At 38.2% G+C, this 16,166-nt stretch overlaps 1 protein-coding gene across 5 annotated transcripts in view; it reads left to right on the top strand.

Annotated features, from left to right (window-relative positions):
* The window catches only part of ezh1.S (enhancer of zeste 1 polycomb repressive complex 2 subunit S homeolog), a 33,714-nt gene extending 17,872 nt beyond the window's left edge, over positions 1 to 15,842 (top strand). For all 5 annotated transcript variants that reach the window (XM_041578380.1, XM_041578379.1, XM_041578381.1 and 2 more), the window contains 12 exons: positions 1,449 to 1,540; positions 2,645 to 2,825; positions 4,323 to 4,519; positions 5,186 to 5,277; positions 5,773 to 5,813; positions 8,814 to 8,939; positions 9,816 to 9,994; positions 10,708 to 10,803; positions 12,294 to 12,375; positions 12,637 to 12,717; positions 13,552 to 13,636; positions 14,423 to 15,842. In XM_041578380.1, coding sequence (XP_041434314.1) covers positions 1,449 to 1,540; positions 2,645 to 2,825; positions 4,323 to 4,519; positions 5,186 to 5,277; positions 5,773 to 5,813; positions 8,814 to 8,939; positions 9,816 to 9,994; positions 10,708 to 10,803; positions 12,294 to 12,375; positions 12,637 to 12,717; positions 13,552 to 13,636; positions 14,423 to 14,483 — 1,313 coding nt within the window. In that variant the 3' untranslated portion in view covers positions 14,484 to 15,842. The remainder of the gene's footprint in view (positions 1 to 1,448; positions 1,541 to 2,644; positions 2,826 to 4,322; positions 4,520 to 5,185; positions 5,278 to 5,772; positions 5,814 to 8,813; positions 8,940 to 9,815; positions 9,995 to 10,707; positions 10,804 to 12,293; positions 12,376 to 12,636; positions 12,718 to 13,551; positions 13,637 to 14,422) is intronic.
* The last annotated feature ends 324 nt before the right edge of the window (positions 15,843 to 16,166 follow it).

Here is a 16,166-nt window from a genome sequence, read left to right as displayed (position 1 = left end):
TAGCATCAACCAAGCTTGAGCAGAATGTAAAAGTTGTAAAGGAAACATTTTAAGGACCTTTATTTATGAAGACATCAGAAAAATATGTACCATTGCAGTCTTCTAATCCAAATCGGTTTCTATAAATTTATTCGTGAGTCAGAATCAAACTGCTGAAAGTTCTCTCATTTTGTAGAATACTTTGCGTGACACTGTTTAACAGTGATAATACTAATAAAATAATGCAAAACCCTGATATAGCTGACATTATGCACCAATTTCATTGACTGATCAGAAGTTTATGTTTATGTATTGTTTTTTTAGAGAGAGCTTTGGATTTATTTGCCCCTGTTGACACTTATGCTTGTATCTGTGGCAAGGGAATTGAATTATACGTCCTATTATATGGCTACATCAATCAGGCCCAGCTCTTGAAGCTTTTATCTTATAAGGGCCTTTCCTTCATCCACACTTCCCATAGTTGGAGTATTTGGTCTCCTTTCTGGATCCTGCAAATTATAAACCCTTTCTATTCCACCTCTTATCATAAGTCTCCTATTTTGAGGGACATACTGTACATAATGTACATGTTTTGCATTCTCTCTGTCCTCATACAGCCTTGCTTTCCTCATGGGTGACTTGAATTGCCATATTGATGATCCAAGTTTTCCTTGGGCCTCAAGTCACTGTTACTACACTTCCTTGACTTAGTCATCACCTAACACTGCAGACCAGGGATTCAATTTCCCACTCTCTTACTACCATTTAATCTCATTGCTATTCTCACATAACATGACACAGTCTCCTACCACTAAAAGATTATTGTGAAGAATGCTGAATCCAGCCATCTTTGGCATCTGTAATAAATGTATGACTCAACTCTGCAAGTTCCTTCTCTAACCCTGACTATCTTGACTACAACTTCAACAACTACAATAACAACAACAACAATATTCCTGCATCTTAATAAAAATTGCTCATAAAACACTGTTTTTTTCAGGCTAAAGAGTCTACATTTCTCAACCCATTCACATTTGTATAACCAAAGGTGCTCTTCTCTTTATATTCTCTCTTTTTGTGAGCTAATCACAACCTTCCCCTGTCACAATTATGCTGATGATATAGAGATCTCTTTCCTGAAATCAATCAATGACTCACTGCTGTAGCATACCCTGTGGCTGAAACTTCTAGCATTTAAGTATTTATTCTCTCTGCCAGGAACTGGTAGTTAAAATGATTGCAAACCGTCTGTATATTCTAACAGTTGACTTGTGAAGTAGCCATGTAGTGCTCTCACCGCCTTCCACTACACAGCAATGACTGTTCTCTGCCACAGAGAATTTGGATTTGAATGACCACTACCTGTATTATTAAATCTGCCTTTTGCTCTCTACTCTTATAGAATAAACACATTTCAACTGTCTGTTCTGTAATATTTATGTTTACTATAAAAGATTTTTCCTTTACAGCTTTCCATGCAAGTCCTAATGGTTACAGGAGAAGGAGTCGAGAAATAAAGATTGAGACTGAGCCATGTGGAATTCATTGCTTTTTGTTGCTGGTAGGTTGACCATTCAAAGAGTGATAGATATTTTGTGTTTGTGGTAAATACAGTATCTGTACATCTTTTATGTAAATTATATACTTTTTGAAACGTATTTTAAAGCAGTAAAGTTAAATTTATATTTGAATGCAGCAGCAGGTCATGATATAGGCTATTTAAGGGGGCATTCGGAGCTTATAGTGGGCTTAAAATCACCAGTCATTACTTTGTAATCTAACATTTTATAAATTATGATTTGAGTATTTGTTTACCATTATAAGGATATGGTATTTCTGGCCACAAAACAACTTCAGATTAATGTTTTGGGACTGAGGTGAGTGAAGATAGTCTCCAAAACTGTTTGGCTGTTCTTTACAAAGGAAGCACATACAATGTGAGCAGAAGAAAGGGAGCACTCACTGATCCATCGGGGATGTTCCTCTGTGCTACCACGTGGTATCGCCCCTGAAGCGTGATAGATCCAAACAAATTATTAACATCCACAGAGCACCAGCCGGGTTAAAAACATCCTTTTATTGGAAAATATTAAAAAAAATATGAAGCGCACCATTATCTACACGCTTGGCGCGTTTCGTGGTCACAACCACTTCCTCAAAAGCAGTGTATCAGTATGTTCATGTCACCATTTAAAATAACCGAAGCCAGATCTCATTAAAAACATTAACCCCTTCAACACTTTACTAAGAAAGCAACCTGCTTCTCTGACACAGGAGAAGTTTATTGATTGATGTCTCTTTACATGACATTGTCAATGTAGTAAAGCAGTGCTTTGCCTGGGAGTAGAAGCATTAAGCTTGTAGTGGGCTGCCTCCTGCAGGTGTTATGTATGACAGAATTGTTCTGTCTGCTTGTATACCTCCTGGCTCTCTCCTAGCAATTTCCCCATCATGGTGCCACCGCAAGAAATGCTGTCACTACTTAACATTGATAAATATAAATCCCACAGCATCATAAGAAAGTGTTTTAAATCACATGGCAGAATAAAGAAATTCATTTGAAAACTCACGTCCTTAATCTATACAAGATTTTGTTTGCCTGTTCTGTAAATGAATTGAATTGTGGGTTCTACCAAATGCATTCATCCTTCTTTTTCATGTCTAGGAAGGAGCTAAAGAATATGCCATGACGAACAATCCCAGGTCCAAATGCTTGGGGAGACGTCGCCGGAAAACCTCAGCCCTTGCTGCCTCTGACTCAAGTACATCAAACTCTGCTGTTATGGAATCTAGAGAGGGGGACAGTGATAGAGACACTGGCAATGACTGTGCTTCTAGCTCTTCAGGTAATGAAAAGCTTAACCTAATGTAGAAACCAGTATAATGTTGCATGTGTGTACAGAACCTGGTTTGCAGAATATTTTTTATTATTTTTATTTTGATGAAAAGTGTCCGTGAAAGTAAGCAGATGCAGTTAAGAGGGACTCTTAAATCGGAATAGTATATATGAGACATAGATTGTGATACAACAGGAAAATAAAAGGAAACACAAGATAAAAGAACAAAGGAAGACCCCTTACCAGTAAGAAGTGCAGATCCAAATTGTTAGGTATCCAAGTATAGATATTCAACTAATCTTCTCAGAATAACTACCATTGCCAGGAACAAATTTGTGCTGGATTTAGACTGTAATTAAGAGTTATACATTTAAATACCAGTTACCCATCTTAACACATGTAAGATATTTACTGACAAAAATGGATCATAGAGTTTACTGCACAGGGACAGTTTAGCTATGACCTGCTGGTATGTTGTACTAAAAGCATTTTGCAGTGTAATAAATAGTGCTCACTTTTACTGGGACTTTCCAGGGCCTGCTTTAATTTCTCAGTAGCCAGAGAACCTACATATTTTTTTTTTTATTAAAACATAACAGCTGATAATAAATCAGGTTGAGTCTGTGTTTGAGATGGATATATTCAAGATATCAGATGCTCATTTTGAACAGGAGATCTCCAAATAGATGAATACTTCTCATTACAGTTTTATAAAAACTGTTCTTGCACAGTTTGTCTTAAAGAAGAGTGGGGGTGCATGCTAAAATCAGGCTAAGAAGGGGGAAATAGATTTAAGGTTATCCTTATACCTGTAGTATCTATTTATCCATCCTTATTGCTTCCAGAATGTATAATCTATATGTCACATAAACAAAATTATTCTGATCCTCAAAATATTCGGTTAGAGTTTGTTTTGTATTGGAAAGTAACAGTGTTTGTGGTTTGGCCAAGTATTCTAGACAGTTTCTGGGTATCAAAATAGTATAGGTAATACTGAAGTTATTTACACTTGGTGAATCCAACATTAGGTTTGGCATACCAAGTATGTTCCCTGGTAAAGTCTTCAGTTTAATAGAATGTTGCTCTGGTATTTCTGTTGGTTTATGGTGTATAATGTATGCTGTGTATCAGCAATATGAATACATGGCAATACCCTCCTTCTTTGCTTCTACCTGGTCCACAGTTTCTGAATCTTCCTGTATATGCATCTTGGTTCCACAGCAAACAAGGCTGTGGATAGATTGTATCCTTGGTTTGTCTCTCTGGTGAGATGAAATGTTAGAAAAGTACTTCTTTCATTTATCAATAGAAGAGTAAAAGATTAACTGCACTTGCAGCTGCAAATTTTAAACAAGTTACTAGGCTTCTTCTTCTTTTCATGTTATACATATGGAAAAATCAGTTTGTCTTTACTGTCTATACCTTTAAACCAGTCTCACTAAATCAGTAACTATGTTTGATCTTTTTTAAACTGCACTTTTACAATTGATTTTCCTGATATTGCAGAAGCAAATTCACGGTGCCAAACCCCTACCAAGCAAAGGCAGGGAAGCCTGAGTGTGGAGCTTCCAGATGTATCTGAGCCTAGTGAGCCAGTGAAATGGACCGGAGCCGAGGAGTCACTCTTTAGGGTCTTCCATGGAACTTACTTCAACAACTTCTGTTCCATTGCTCGTCTAATGGGCACCAAGACATGCAAGCAGGTTAGTGGGAATTATTGCTCTGGGTTATAAATCTGTAAAAACGTATTTGTTATTGGCCAGCATACTGTATATAGAACTCATTACAGTAGTTATTTACAGACCGTTTAACTTAATTACTTAACAAATAATCTGAATTAGTTGCCAGATAAACAAATCTTCAAGTTCCATAAAGCACAAACAAGTAGTTGGTATACAAATGTCCTCTTGTTCTGAAGTTAGGATGTAGTGGCCAAACAAAACAAATTAATCCAATATATGGATCTCAGTTGGACCCTTATGTGCTAGTTGAAAATTCAGATAAAAATATATTTTACATATTAAATAATCTGTGTAAAAAATGAAAAAATCTGAATAAAGCATTAAATAATCCCAATAGAATTATTTTGCCTTCAATAAGGTTTAATTATCTCTTCGTTGAGATCATCTGCAAAGTATTCATATTATTACAGAGAAAAAGGCAATCATTTTTAAAAATTTTAATTATTTGATTAAAATGTACTCCATTAGAGATGGCCTTCCCATAATTGGGAGCTTTCTAGATTTCCAGATAATGGATCCCACACCTGTACTAGGCATAAGCAAGCAGAAAGTGCCCTGTGTGATGAGGTTGCACCATGCATCTCTCATTAGCTTTTTCTCTGATTTTTTTTGGGGGATTTCTCAAAGGTTTTCCAGTTTGCTATGATGGATCCACTGCTCTTAAAGATACCAGCAAAGGAGCTAATGAGCACTGCACAAAAAAAGAAACGGAAGCACAGGTACAATTATGGCATTAAAATATTGCCTCAAAGTTTTGCGTAGCAGTGTCAGTGTCATGTTTGTGATTATGAAAGAGTTAGGCAGCCAAATTATTATATAATCCATGGCACAAATTTAATAACTGGCAGTTTGACAATATTTAAAGGGGGTAATGCAACAGAGTTTGGGTGAGTGTTTGCTAATTTTGAACCTATTTGTGGCACATATAAAGAAGGAAATAGGAAAACTAACATTTTTCCTATTAAAATTAATTTTCCTCCCATTAACATTTCTCTTATGTCCAACTGCCTGTACACTGCCAGTCCTACAATAGCCAGTGAGCAACTGTAGATGGTTATTTAAATTATTTCAAAGTATCTAGCTTGTGGCAACGCAAATCAATTTTTAATCTGTCTGAAAGGTAGGGAGAATTATGAATAAATCAAAAAAGTAAAATTTGATCATATCAAAAATGTATTGGATGCTATTGTAACATCCTTTCCTTTCCCCTGTAGATTATGGGCAGCTCACTGCAGAAAAATACAGTTAAAAAAAGGTGAGATTTTAGATGGTCAGTAGATCTTGTATGCACCGAATGCTGTTAGTTAGAAGAAAAGGGGAGGCAGATACTGTATGTGCAATAAGTGCAGCTGATAACTAGATCCAGAAGACCCCCTACTGAATTATACTTGATATGTAACTAAATCAGATAATTGGAGCTTCAGTACCATTTGGTTGGATGGTAATAGCAAGATTCCTGGAATCAAATGATGTTAGTATAATTGTTGAGTTTACTACAGGACCTGCTGCAAAACCAAATGGGCAATATATAGTTTACTAGAGAGGGAAAGAGATTAATATACTATGTATTCTTGTCAGTAGGCTCTCATTTTTTGTGAGATTGGGTCAAGCCTCTGGAAATGTCACCCAGAAAGTGTAAAGAGTGAACAAAGTGGTGAATTCTTAAGCCAAAGCTGTATGTTTAAGATGGTTTGGGGAATGCTGCAGCAGTTAGATCCTCTGTTCTTGGATACAGCTTTACATTCATGCTGTACCTTGGTTTAATTAAAACATCATATGGCTTAAGGTAAAGTTCTAAGACATCTGCCTGTACCACATCTCATTCCCAAACCAAGAATGTTAATATGAATCCGGTCCTCCCTCCCTAAAGTTCCCTGATGGAGCATTGTAAGTGGGATTTCACAAGAGCATTTGTGAGGATGGGCACTGATGTTGGGGATCAGGCCTGACTCGCAATCCACATTCTAATTCATTCCACATGTCTCTAGTTGAGTTGAGGTCAGAGCTCTGTGCATGCCATTCAAGTTTTTCCAACAGCTTCAAATCATTATTCCTCCTCCACCAAACTTTTCAGTTGACATTAAGGGGCAAATTTACTAACCTCCGGAAATTTGCCAGCGACGGCTTCGCTCACAGCGCAATACTTTGCCAGGCGTAGATCCGCCAGGACAATGCTAATTCACTAAAATCTGAAGTTGCGTCCAGGGCACCGAATGCTGGCGAAGTTGCGCTAGCGTTACTGCACCAAGCAAAGTGAAGTTGTGCTAGTGTTGCTTAATTTGCATTCGACGATAAGCTAAAGTTCAATGGACGTATACCGTATGTTGCAGCAAATACATTACACTACACAAGCCCGGGAAACCTTAATAAAAGAAAATAGAGTTGTTATATTGCCTACATATGAGCGCAGTGTATAGTTTATGTGCCATATGTTAAAGGTAGGGAGAAAGCTAGCGGTTTTTTTGGGGGTTTTTTTTAACTATTTTTTGAGGAAGTCCTATCTACTCTATTGAACGCCTGGTCTGAGGTGGCAAAGGCAAGTCTGGTGCAAGAGGTAACGTTCAGTAAAATCTGCATCTTAGTGAATTTGCGTAGTTAAGTCCATTCGTCAGAGCGCAAATTCGCCTGGCGTTAGGGAGCGAAGTATCGCTAGAGCCTAACTTCTTCGCTAGTGAAGTTATGCCGGCGACCGTTGGTAAATCAGCGAAGTTCCGAAATGACTTCGCCGTTTAGTAAATTTGCCCCTAAGCATTCAAGCAGGTAGTGTTCTGTAATCTGCTGAATTCACACAGTGAAATGCGATTTATCACTCAAGAGGACACCAGTTCACTTCCAGCATGGTGTATATGGCAGTAAAATCCAATGTCAGTGACAGTTGCACCACTCCATCCAACACTTCACATTGCACACGTTGATGTTAAGTTTGTTGGCCTCTGATGACCCATAAAAACCTCTCTAGTTTTTGTGCTGAATGGCTTGAATTTAGCAGTGATGCTTTTTAGACAGCATCTGGCAGAAATTTGTGACACTTTTAGCCATGTACAACAGTGTATATTTCAAGCAATGGGAATAATCATGTACTTGATACAGCTTGTAAATCACAGCAGGAATCATTTTATATACACACACGTAATTATACACACACATACGCGCTCACATTGTTTTGTGTATATATTGTATGCTGCAACATCTACCATCATTATATGGGAAATGTATATAATAAATATTTGGGATGTGTAGAGCCAAGGATTTAGAGGAAACATTGTGGTCTGTAAAGTCACTTCATCTTACAGATACAGGTGAATATATTCACTGATCAGCAGTCTGAGCAAGAGTTATTAATTTAGAACAGTCCATCAGATTCAGATTGGCAATACTCAGGTGATACTAAATCTATTTTTGGGAGAAAAGGTTTTTTACTAATATTCTGTATGGTTCATTCAATGAATCTCTGAAGAAGACAAGAACGATAAAATCTGCACAGAAGCCCAAGACTGTATAGGCAAGCTGAATAGGCAAGCGGGTTACAATATAGGCTCACCTATATCTGACAGTTATTCATTCCTACACTAGGATCAAGCCAATCAACTATTCAAATTGTTTTAGATTACTAGTGGGAGCACAATCAGAAAATCAAAAATGGCCAAAAAAAAAAGCCTTACATGAGATTAGAGTTGTTACCCAGATATCCTATATAAACCAGAGTCCTATAAAAATAAATTATCATGTAGAGGTGAGAACACAATGAGAAGTGATCCAACTTTAATAAAATAGAAATTACAGTCTTACCCAAATAATAGCCGCTACACTGCACAGTACTAAACAATTTTTGGGAAAATGGAAATACACTCCCCTTCATCACAGGGGCAAACTATAGGAATTGGGTCTCTGTTGTAAGATATTATAATCTATAAGGTAGAGGAGACAAAATCAGGAAGAGCAAGTACATTTTTGAGTTGAGTTGGGTCCCTTGTTTAAATTTAGACAAGATACATAGAAGTCATACTCTCGGGTTGAGGATTCAACTATAACACAATGGTAGCATATTACATAGGTCAGGATATTTAATAATTATTCTGAAAGAGTGAATTTCTAATGAAGGGTAAAACGTTTTTACTTACCGTATAAACTATCCTGTTCAATGTCTCATTTACATTTTAAGGGGGTTTGAACTGATATGAAATTGTTACGAGAATACATTGGAAACCATGGCTTCTGCATTTCTAATTGTAAAACTCATTCTGCCACTCATCAGATAATTCTGCAAATCAAGTGTACAATTACCAGCCTTGTGACCACCCGGATCACCCATGTGACAGTACATGCCCCTGCATCATGACTCAAAACTTCTGTGAAAAGTTCTGCCAGTGCAACCCAGATTGTAAGTAGGAGACTACCAGTTATGATGGACGAAACAGCCTGTCTTCCTAAAGACTTGAAGTCTTTCTTTGATTAGGTCATGTTCTTTCTTGACCTTTTATTGTTCAATTTTATGATTTTTTTCTGATGTTTTCCAAAACGGAACACCTTATTTAAAGGGAAAATATAACTACCATCACCCTTTTTTAACATGATCTCATTCTGCTGGTCTTTTGAGAAAAAAAAATCCACAGATTGAAAGGAAACATGACTTGTATGAACCATTTTCAAACACCGTTAGGCTCACAGTGTCATGCAACCTCTCCCTCACCTTGTTCCATTCTGAAGTGATAGATTCTTGAAGTCCCTCTGTTTTCCAGAGAATCACCCATTATTGAAAGCAGAGGGACTTCGGGGTATATTTAATCTAAGATTGAAGTTAGAGATCGCCACAGTTCACTAGAGTGAAATTCCGCCACTCTCCATTCATTTATGATAAATACTCTTTTAAAAATCCCATACAAATGAATGGAGAGTGGCGGAATTTCACTCTAGAGGATTGTGACTATCTCTAACTTCACTCTGATAAATATGCCCCTTCATGTTCCAGAAACCATCACTTCCCAATGAACAAGGTGAGGGAGGGGTTGCATCACACTGCGAGCCTAAAGGAGTATTATGGTTTACTTTCAGTCTGTGGAATGAGGTATGTCTGTGTTAAAAAAAAAAGTACATTTATATTTATTTTTGAAAGTTCAAATAGTGTTTATGAATATTTCTTCATATGCCCAATGGAATGGGGTCATTGGGGCAATGAGTAAAAGTACCAATAATACACATTAAGTCATAAATAGTACCTTTTGCTGTCAAACTGTCTATAAAAAAAATTCTTTGATAGGTCAGAACCGCTTTCCAGGATGCCGGTGCAAAACTCAGTGTAACACCAAGCAGTGTCCATGTTACCTTGCTGTACGAGAATGTGATCCAGATCTGTGTCTGACATGCGGTGCATCAGAGCGCTGGGATTCTAAGGTGGTTTCCTGCAAAAACTGTAGCATCCAGAGGGGACTGAAGAAGGTATGTGATGACCCCATTTGCTAAGAAGGAAAGTGAATATTCACAATAGGGGAAGTATTTTTGCCAGACCTGTTTTTATTTGTGAAGTTTTAATTGGCAGTACATCCTTTATCACTGGACAAAGTCCAGATTATGTTCAGCAGTCTTTTTTGCTCTCAGATACTTTTGTCTCTATGTAACCAATATGTATGTACTTGCTGATACTTACCTGAGCGTTTATTCATAATGTTGTCATGAGATTTGGGACAAAAACCTCAAATATCTGTAAAATCCCACATCGATAAATCAGCCCCTTAGAGTAAACCCCTTAGATTTTTCTTAATTAAAGGCATATACAAAAAGTATATTCAAACCATTTCTGATATATCAAACAAGGGTTTATCCTGTCCCTTTAATTCAGAGCCACTGTTGAACTTTGACGTTTTGTTTTCTTTCAGTATGACCCTTCTCCACCCGTAAGCCTGGGTCATTGCACAGGGTGCCACCCTAGGGTTCAGGGAATGCTTATGCTCAACAGCAGCTATCACTGTGCACATGCTACACCCTGGGCTTACAAAAGGAAGGTCACACAGCACATGAAACTGTACTATATGATAGACCAATTATACCGTAAACAGGGAGGAAGAGAGGAAGTACCCCTTTTAAAAACTGTTTATTATGCACACATTCCTGCCACATACTCTAAAAAAAATACTTCTTCCTGCCTTTTCTAGCATTTGCTGTTAGCACCGTCCGATGTTTCTGGGTGGGGGACCTTCATTAAAGAGTCTGTCCAGAAGAATGAATTCATCTCCGAGTACTGCGGTGAGGTCAGTGTGCACACAGAAATGCTTTGAGCTTTTATTAAATACACCCAAACCGTGTTACTTTTGAAGGCCAGAATGTATCATGAGCAAGCTGTTTACCAGTACATCACTCTCAGTGCATTGCTTCGGATGCCTCCATTGGATGAAGGTTCCCTCTAGACTAGACCATAAAGGGTCTGGCCACACCAGCAGATTTGGGGAGATTAGTCTCTCCATCGACAAATCTCCTCTTTCTCAGGGTGACAATCTCCCGAACTGCCTTCCCCCTGTTCTCCGCCAGCTAAAATGAAAATCGCCTGCGGCAATGCACATGCGGTGCGTCGTCACCCGAAGTTGCCTCGCGAATCTGCTTGTGTGGCCAGACCCTTAACTAGAAGATTAAAGCAACCTATTATTATACATAAACAGCTTCATTAGATTACGCTTTTGGGTGTTTCCCTTCAGATGTGTAAAAGGAGGGCTTGAGAAATGGGTGTTGTCCATTTAAATACAACAATAAATTCATTATTTCACTGTGATGCAATGAATGAGTCCATGAGAGGGGGAGAGCAAAACAGTCCGTTCTGCAGTTTTCAGACCCTATCACAGAATTTAGGTTGCTGACAAGAGCGAGCTGAAAACTGTCATTTATTTTCTGTGTTCCAACACACATTTTTCGAGTTTAACCTTTTGATCTGTAGAAACTTGCCTAACTGCAAACTGATCCAGAAGACAAAAAAAATCTAAAAACTTTAGAATTTGAGAGGGGGACATAATTGTATATATGTAGGTGGTTATTCTTCTAGGTGCATAGGTTAATAGTCATTTCATTACTCCTTCCTTTCCTCACCAACCTGCTGTTTAATATCACATTTTTGTCACCTTTGTTCCAGTTTCTTTCATCTACTGACATACAAAAAGGCATATGGATACTGTACAAACTGTGTTTTGTGTGGTTATGGAAAGGTAGAAAGCAGGGCTGCCCAGAAATGTATGCACCTTCACTTTAGGGGGCAGATTTACTCAAGGGCGAAGTGTCAATTCACCACGTTACCGCTTTAAGGGACTTTGCCTGTTTACTAACAGGTGCAGGCGTCACTTTGCTAGCAGAGGAGATAGACGCTAGCGGTGATTAGCACTCTAACGCCAGGCAACTTTTTGCTCTGGCGAGTGGGCGTTACTCTGCAAAATCACTACAATGCGGATTTTATTGAACGTTACCTCTTTACACTAGCAAAAATTCGCCAGCGTCCAGGCCCAGGACAAAACTTCGCATTTTAGTAAATTAGCGTTGTCTGAGCGAATTTTCGCCTGGCGAAGTGTTGCAATGGGTGCGAAGCCGTCGCTGGTGAATTTTCTCCCAAGAGTAAATGAGCCCCTAGGTGTATCCCTTGCAACATAAAGGGGTTATGAACAAATTAGTTGTATCATACTATGATGATCTCAAGATTGACAAAAATATACAGCTGAGGTTTTCTTGCTCAGTATTTATGTCATATCTACTTTTATTTTAGCTGATTTCTCAAGACGAAGCAGATCGAAGAGGAAAAGTTTATGACAAATATATGTCCAGTTTTCTCTTTAACCTCAACAATGGTAAATAATTTATTTTGTGTACCTTAATCCTCTAGCACTAGTGTCTTACTAGTGAACTTCTTAAATCATCATAAGAGCTTACTTGATTCTTTCATGTATTCACATTTTCAGTTAGAATTGGGTCTGCATAAATGTTACAGTTTGCTATTAGACTCTAATAATGTAGCAACTGGGGAATAACTTATTTTTAAAAAACATCTTTAAAAAAAAACTGTTTTATTTCTTATACGTTATTTTTTAATGTTCTCTCTCTCTTTCTAGACTTTGTTGTTGATGCTACACGTAAAGGGAACAAAATCCGTTTTGCAAATCACTCTGTTAATCCAAATTGTTGTGCAAAAGGTATGTAAAACATTGTCTCACACTCAGGATCCCATGTCAGTTATGGCAAAATAATGAAGCTTGAATGCTTCTGTCTCAGCTTATTATCATTTATTAATCTCAGCTTATTATCATTTATCATATTATCATTTATTCATAGCACCAGCAAGTTATGAAAGGATTTATTATTATATTATAACAAAGAAGCATTGCAGCTGCAGGAGAGAGAAGCTGCTGTTCACAAGAGCTAACAACAAGTTGAGAAACATCTGACACATAAAGTTGCTGGAGTGAAGGGTTTGTTAGATAAGCATACTTAAAAGTGTGGATCTTCAGAGGCTATGGCAGGGGTAGGAAAGGAAACATTAAAGCTCAGAAGCAATTTGCAAAATGTAGGGCCCTTGAAGTTGAGTGGTTAAATGAAAGACATAAGGGTCTGCCTGTGGCTTACTCCAGTGGCTTCAGTTAATTGCTAGAATCTGTTTAGGTAGTATATCACATAGTAAGCATGTAATTTACTTACTTTATGTACACAAGAGGTACATACAAGATTTCTGAAATTAACTTAAATACTAAACATTAGGAAGGATTCACTTGAAAAAAGGTTTACGTTGATTGACAAGTGCTTTCTGCAACCTCACCATGTAACAAACAAAAAATGCCCTCTTTATGGCCAGTCCTATTTTAAACAAAGTTTACCTTTTTAAACTGGAGATGTGCAACACGGATGGTCCGGGTATTCCTTTTAGGAAAGCTCAGTATAATACTTAATTGGTGTATTTAGGCAACAGGTAGATTGACGGCAATCTAGGCCAGTGATGTAAATATAAATACAGCTTTTCTTATCATTTCAAGTGGTTATGGTGAATGGAGACCATCGTATTGGAATCTTTGCTAAAAGAACCATACAAGCAGGAGATGAATTGTTCTTTGATTACAGGTAAGAGGGTGCTGGGTTTAATGGAATAATATGTACAATATATTGATGTACATGACATTGCCTTGGGTAGCAATATTCTTTCCACCATTTCATTTCAAGCCTCTAAGCTTATATAGCTGGTATTTTATAGCTTAGTTATAAATTGTTGGTGTTTTGCATACAAATGAAAAGCTGTAAATATTCATAGTCAATGACAATACGTCATTTGAATTGTGATACTGTTATGTTGGTCTTCAGTAATGTCTACCTGTGGGTTCTGGCTGAGAAATGGACACCATTTTGAGTGTGGGTTGGGTGTGGGTGATCATTGCCTACCCACAGCGACAATAACTTTTCATTTGTGAACAGGCTCCAGGTAGCTAGCCTTCTTATTAGTTGGATAGTGTTTCTGGAGCACACCCTTTCTCTGATGTTAACTAGGGGGATCAGGTCAAGCTTGGGCCTTCACGTCTTTTTTTAGCCTTGAGTTGGGTTGGGAAGGTGCAGGATAGAATGACACACATCACTAGCCTCCAGGTTCTCTGGTGCAGCGTCGGACTGGGCCGGCGGGAAACCGGGAAAATACCCGGTGCGCCCTGGCCTTCATGGCCCAGCCATGCGTTTGCGCATGCGCGCTGGCGTGCGGCCAGACGTTCGCGTATGCGCGGGGGGGGCCCGGAGTATAGTTACACGGTGGGCCTCCCCATGTCCAGTCTGACCCTGCTCTGGTGGGTTTGTGTGTTATGTATATCACTGGAACATAGTGACTGTTTAGACAGTGTTTTATTCGCCTCATTTCTTTTGCAGATACAGCCAAGCTGATGCCCTGAAATATGTGGGCATTGAACGAGAGACTGACATCATGTAATGTCATCAACAAGTTGTTTCCTGCACTTTGTCACTGCACCTTGTGAAGATGCTGTTTGTTGTTGTCTCATTATAGTTTTTCTTTACAATACCCTTTGAATGCATTGGGGTTGGATGCCAGATAAACGCCTGTTGATGCCAGGCATTAGTGAGCTCTCTTGTTTGCTTAACAATTTTCTCTTCTATACTGCTACGAACGTGAATTCTCTTTAATGTAGAAAAGAGTAGAAATGCAGTGAAGGAGGAGAGAATGAATGAGTGAACAAAAAAAAGGAAAAAGAGAAAAAGCGACACAGGCTAAAAACTGAAAGAGAAAAAAAATGTTAACAGAAAAAAGAAAACTCGAAAAGAGAGGTACTATTTATAAGAGTAGGCAAAAAAAAAGCTCTTTTGAAGAGTGGACCCATTTGTGGTGAGCACCTGCTTTTCACATTGGACGCCATTCAACTGTACTGTAGTGAAAAGAGCTCTGTGCACACAATACTTCTGCCTTTGTGCTGTAAAAAAAGTATTGTCTATCATCTGTTGCTATAAAATTAATTTTTCTGGCTTCAAAATCCTAGGATCATACATGAGGCTGATTGATATGGCAATAGCTGGGAATGCAGTTGTCAGAAGCAGTGAGCTCATTGTTGCTAAATTACTCTGACCATCATGTTTAGGCCACTTCTGTATGTTGAATCACCTGTGTCCATGTGTATCACCCTCACAGTCAGTGTCTTGGAATGAGTAATGGGGGTGTGCGAGAAGTTACAGGACAGGAAAGGTGAAGTAGTGCAGGAAGTAGTGTTCTGGCTATTATGTTACACATCCAGTCACTCCGACCTTTATACATTACATTTTTGGCTAACTAACTATATTAGAAACATTTTTTGTTTTGCACAGGCTATCTATTTACCCAGTTTTTATTTTTACATTGAACAATTCCTTTAAGAGCAGGGAAATGAGTAGATGTTGACTGTTATGGAACTGCAAAGGGAAAATGAACATGTGGCATATCATAGAGTGGGGGATGGAGTAAGTGTTCATCAACTAGCATTGGTAAGAGGAGTAATGAACTGGTGGTTATGGCACAAAGCAGCAAGTGAGTAAGCAGCAGACAGAAAGCTGATGCTGATGGACTGAAATGTTGGGGAAAGGGAAAATAATGATTGTTTTATGATGTTATTTACTGTAGGGAGATGCTGACTGGTTTTGGTGGGAGATTGGTTGAGTTAATAAGGAGGAGATGGATAGATGTGTTGGCTTTCATCTTGCATTCTACCTTAAAAGAGAAGTTAACATTTAAGGGGAACTATCACGAAAATGAACATTTAATATAAGCTTCCTCATACTGAAGTAAGAAACTTTCCAAATACAATCAATTAAAAATTCTGAGTTGATTCTAAAATAATCAAGTTTATATTCAATATCCCTCTCTCAGCATCTGTTTCTCTTCGTTCTGTCTTCCTGCAGCAGCTGGGTGTCAGATAAATGATCCAATATATCTTATAGGGGGGCTTTCCTTCCTAGCAGATGAATTAGAGCACTTTAGCACAAAGCCTGCATGTAGAGAGATGGGATTTCAAGTGATTTTAATACAGTGAGCTCTAATACATCTTCTAGTCAAAAGGAGGCCCCCTATAAGATACATTGGATCTAACGGTCAATGATTATCTGACACCCAACTGCTGCATGAAGAGAG

Source organism: Xenopus laevis, chromosome 9_10S, assembly GCF_017654675.1.
Source record: "Xenopus laevis strain J_2021 chromosome 9_10S, Xenopus_laevis_v10.1, whole genome shotgun sequence".
Taxonomy (NCBI): Eukaryota; Metazoa; Chordata; class Amphibia; order Anura; family Pipidae; genus Xenopus; species Xenopus laevis.
The sequence above is the reverse complement of the archived record's forward strand: the minus strand, read 5'-3'. Positions and strand labels throughout refer to the sequence as shown.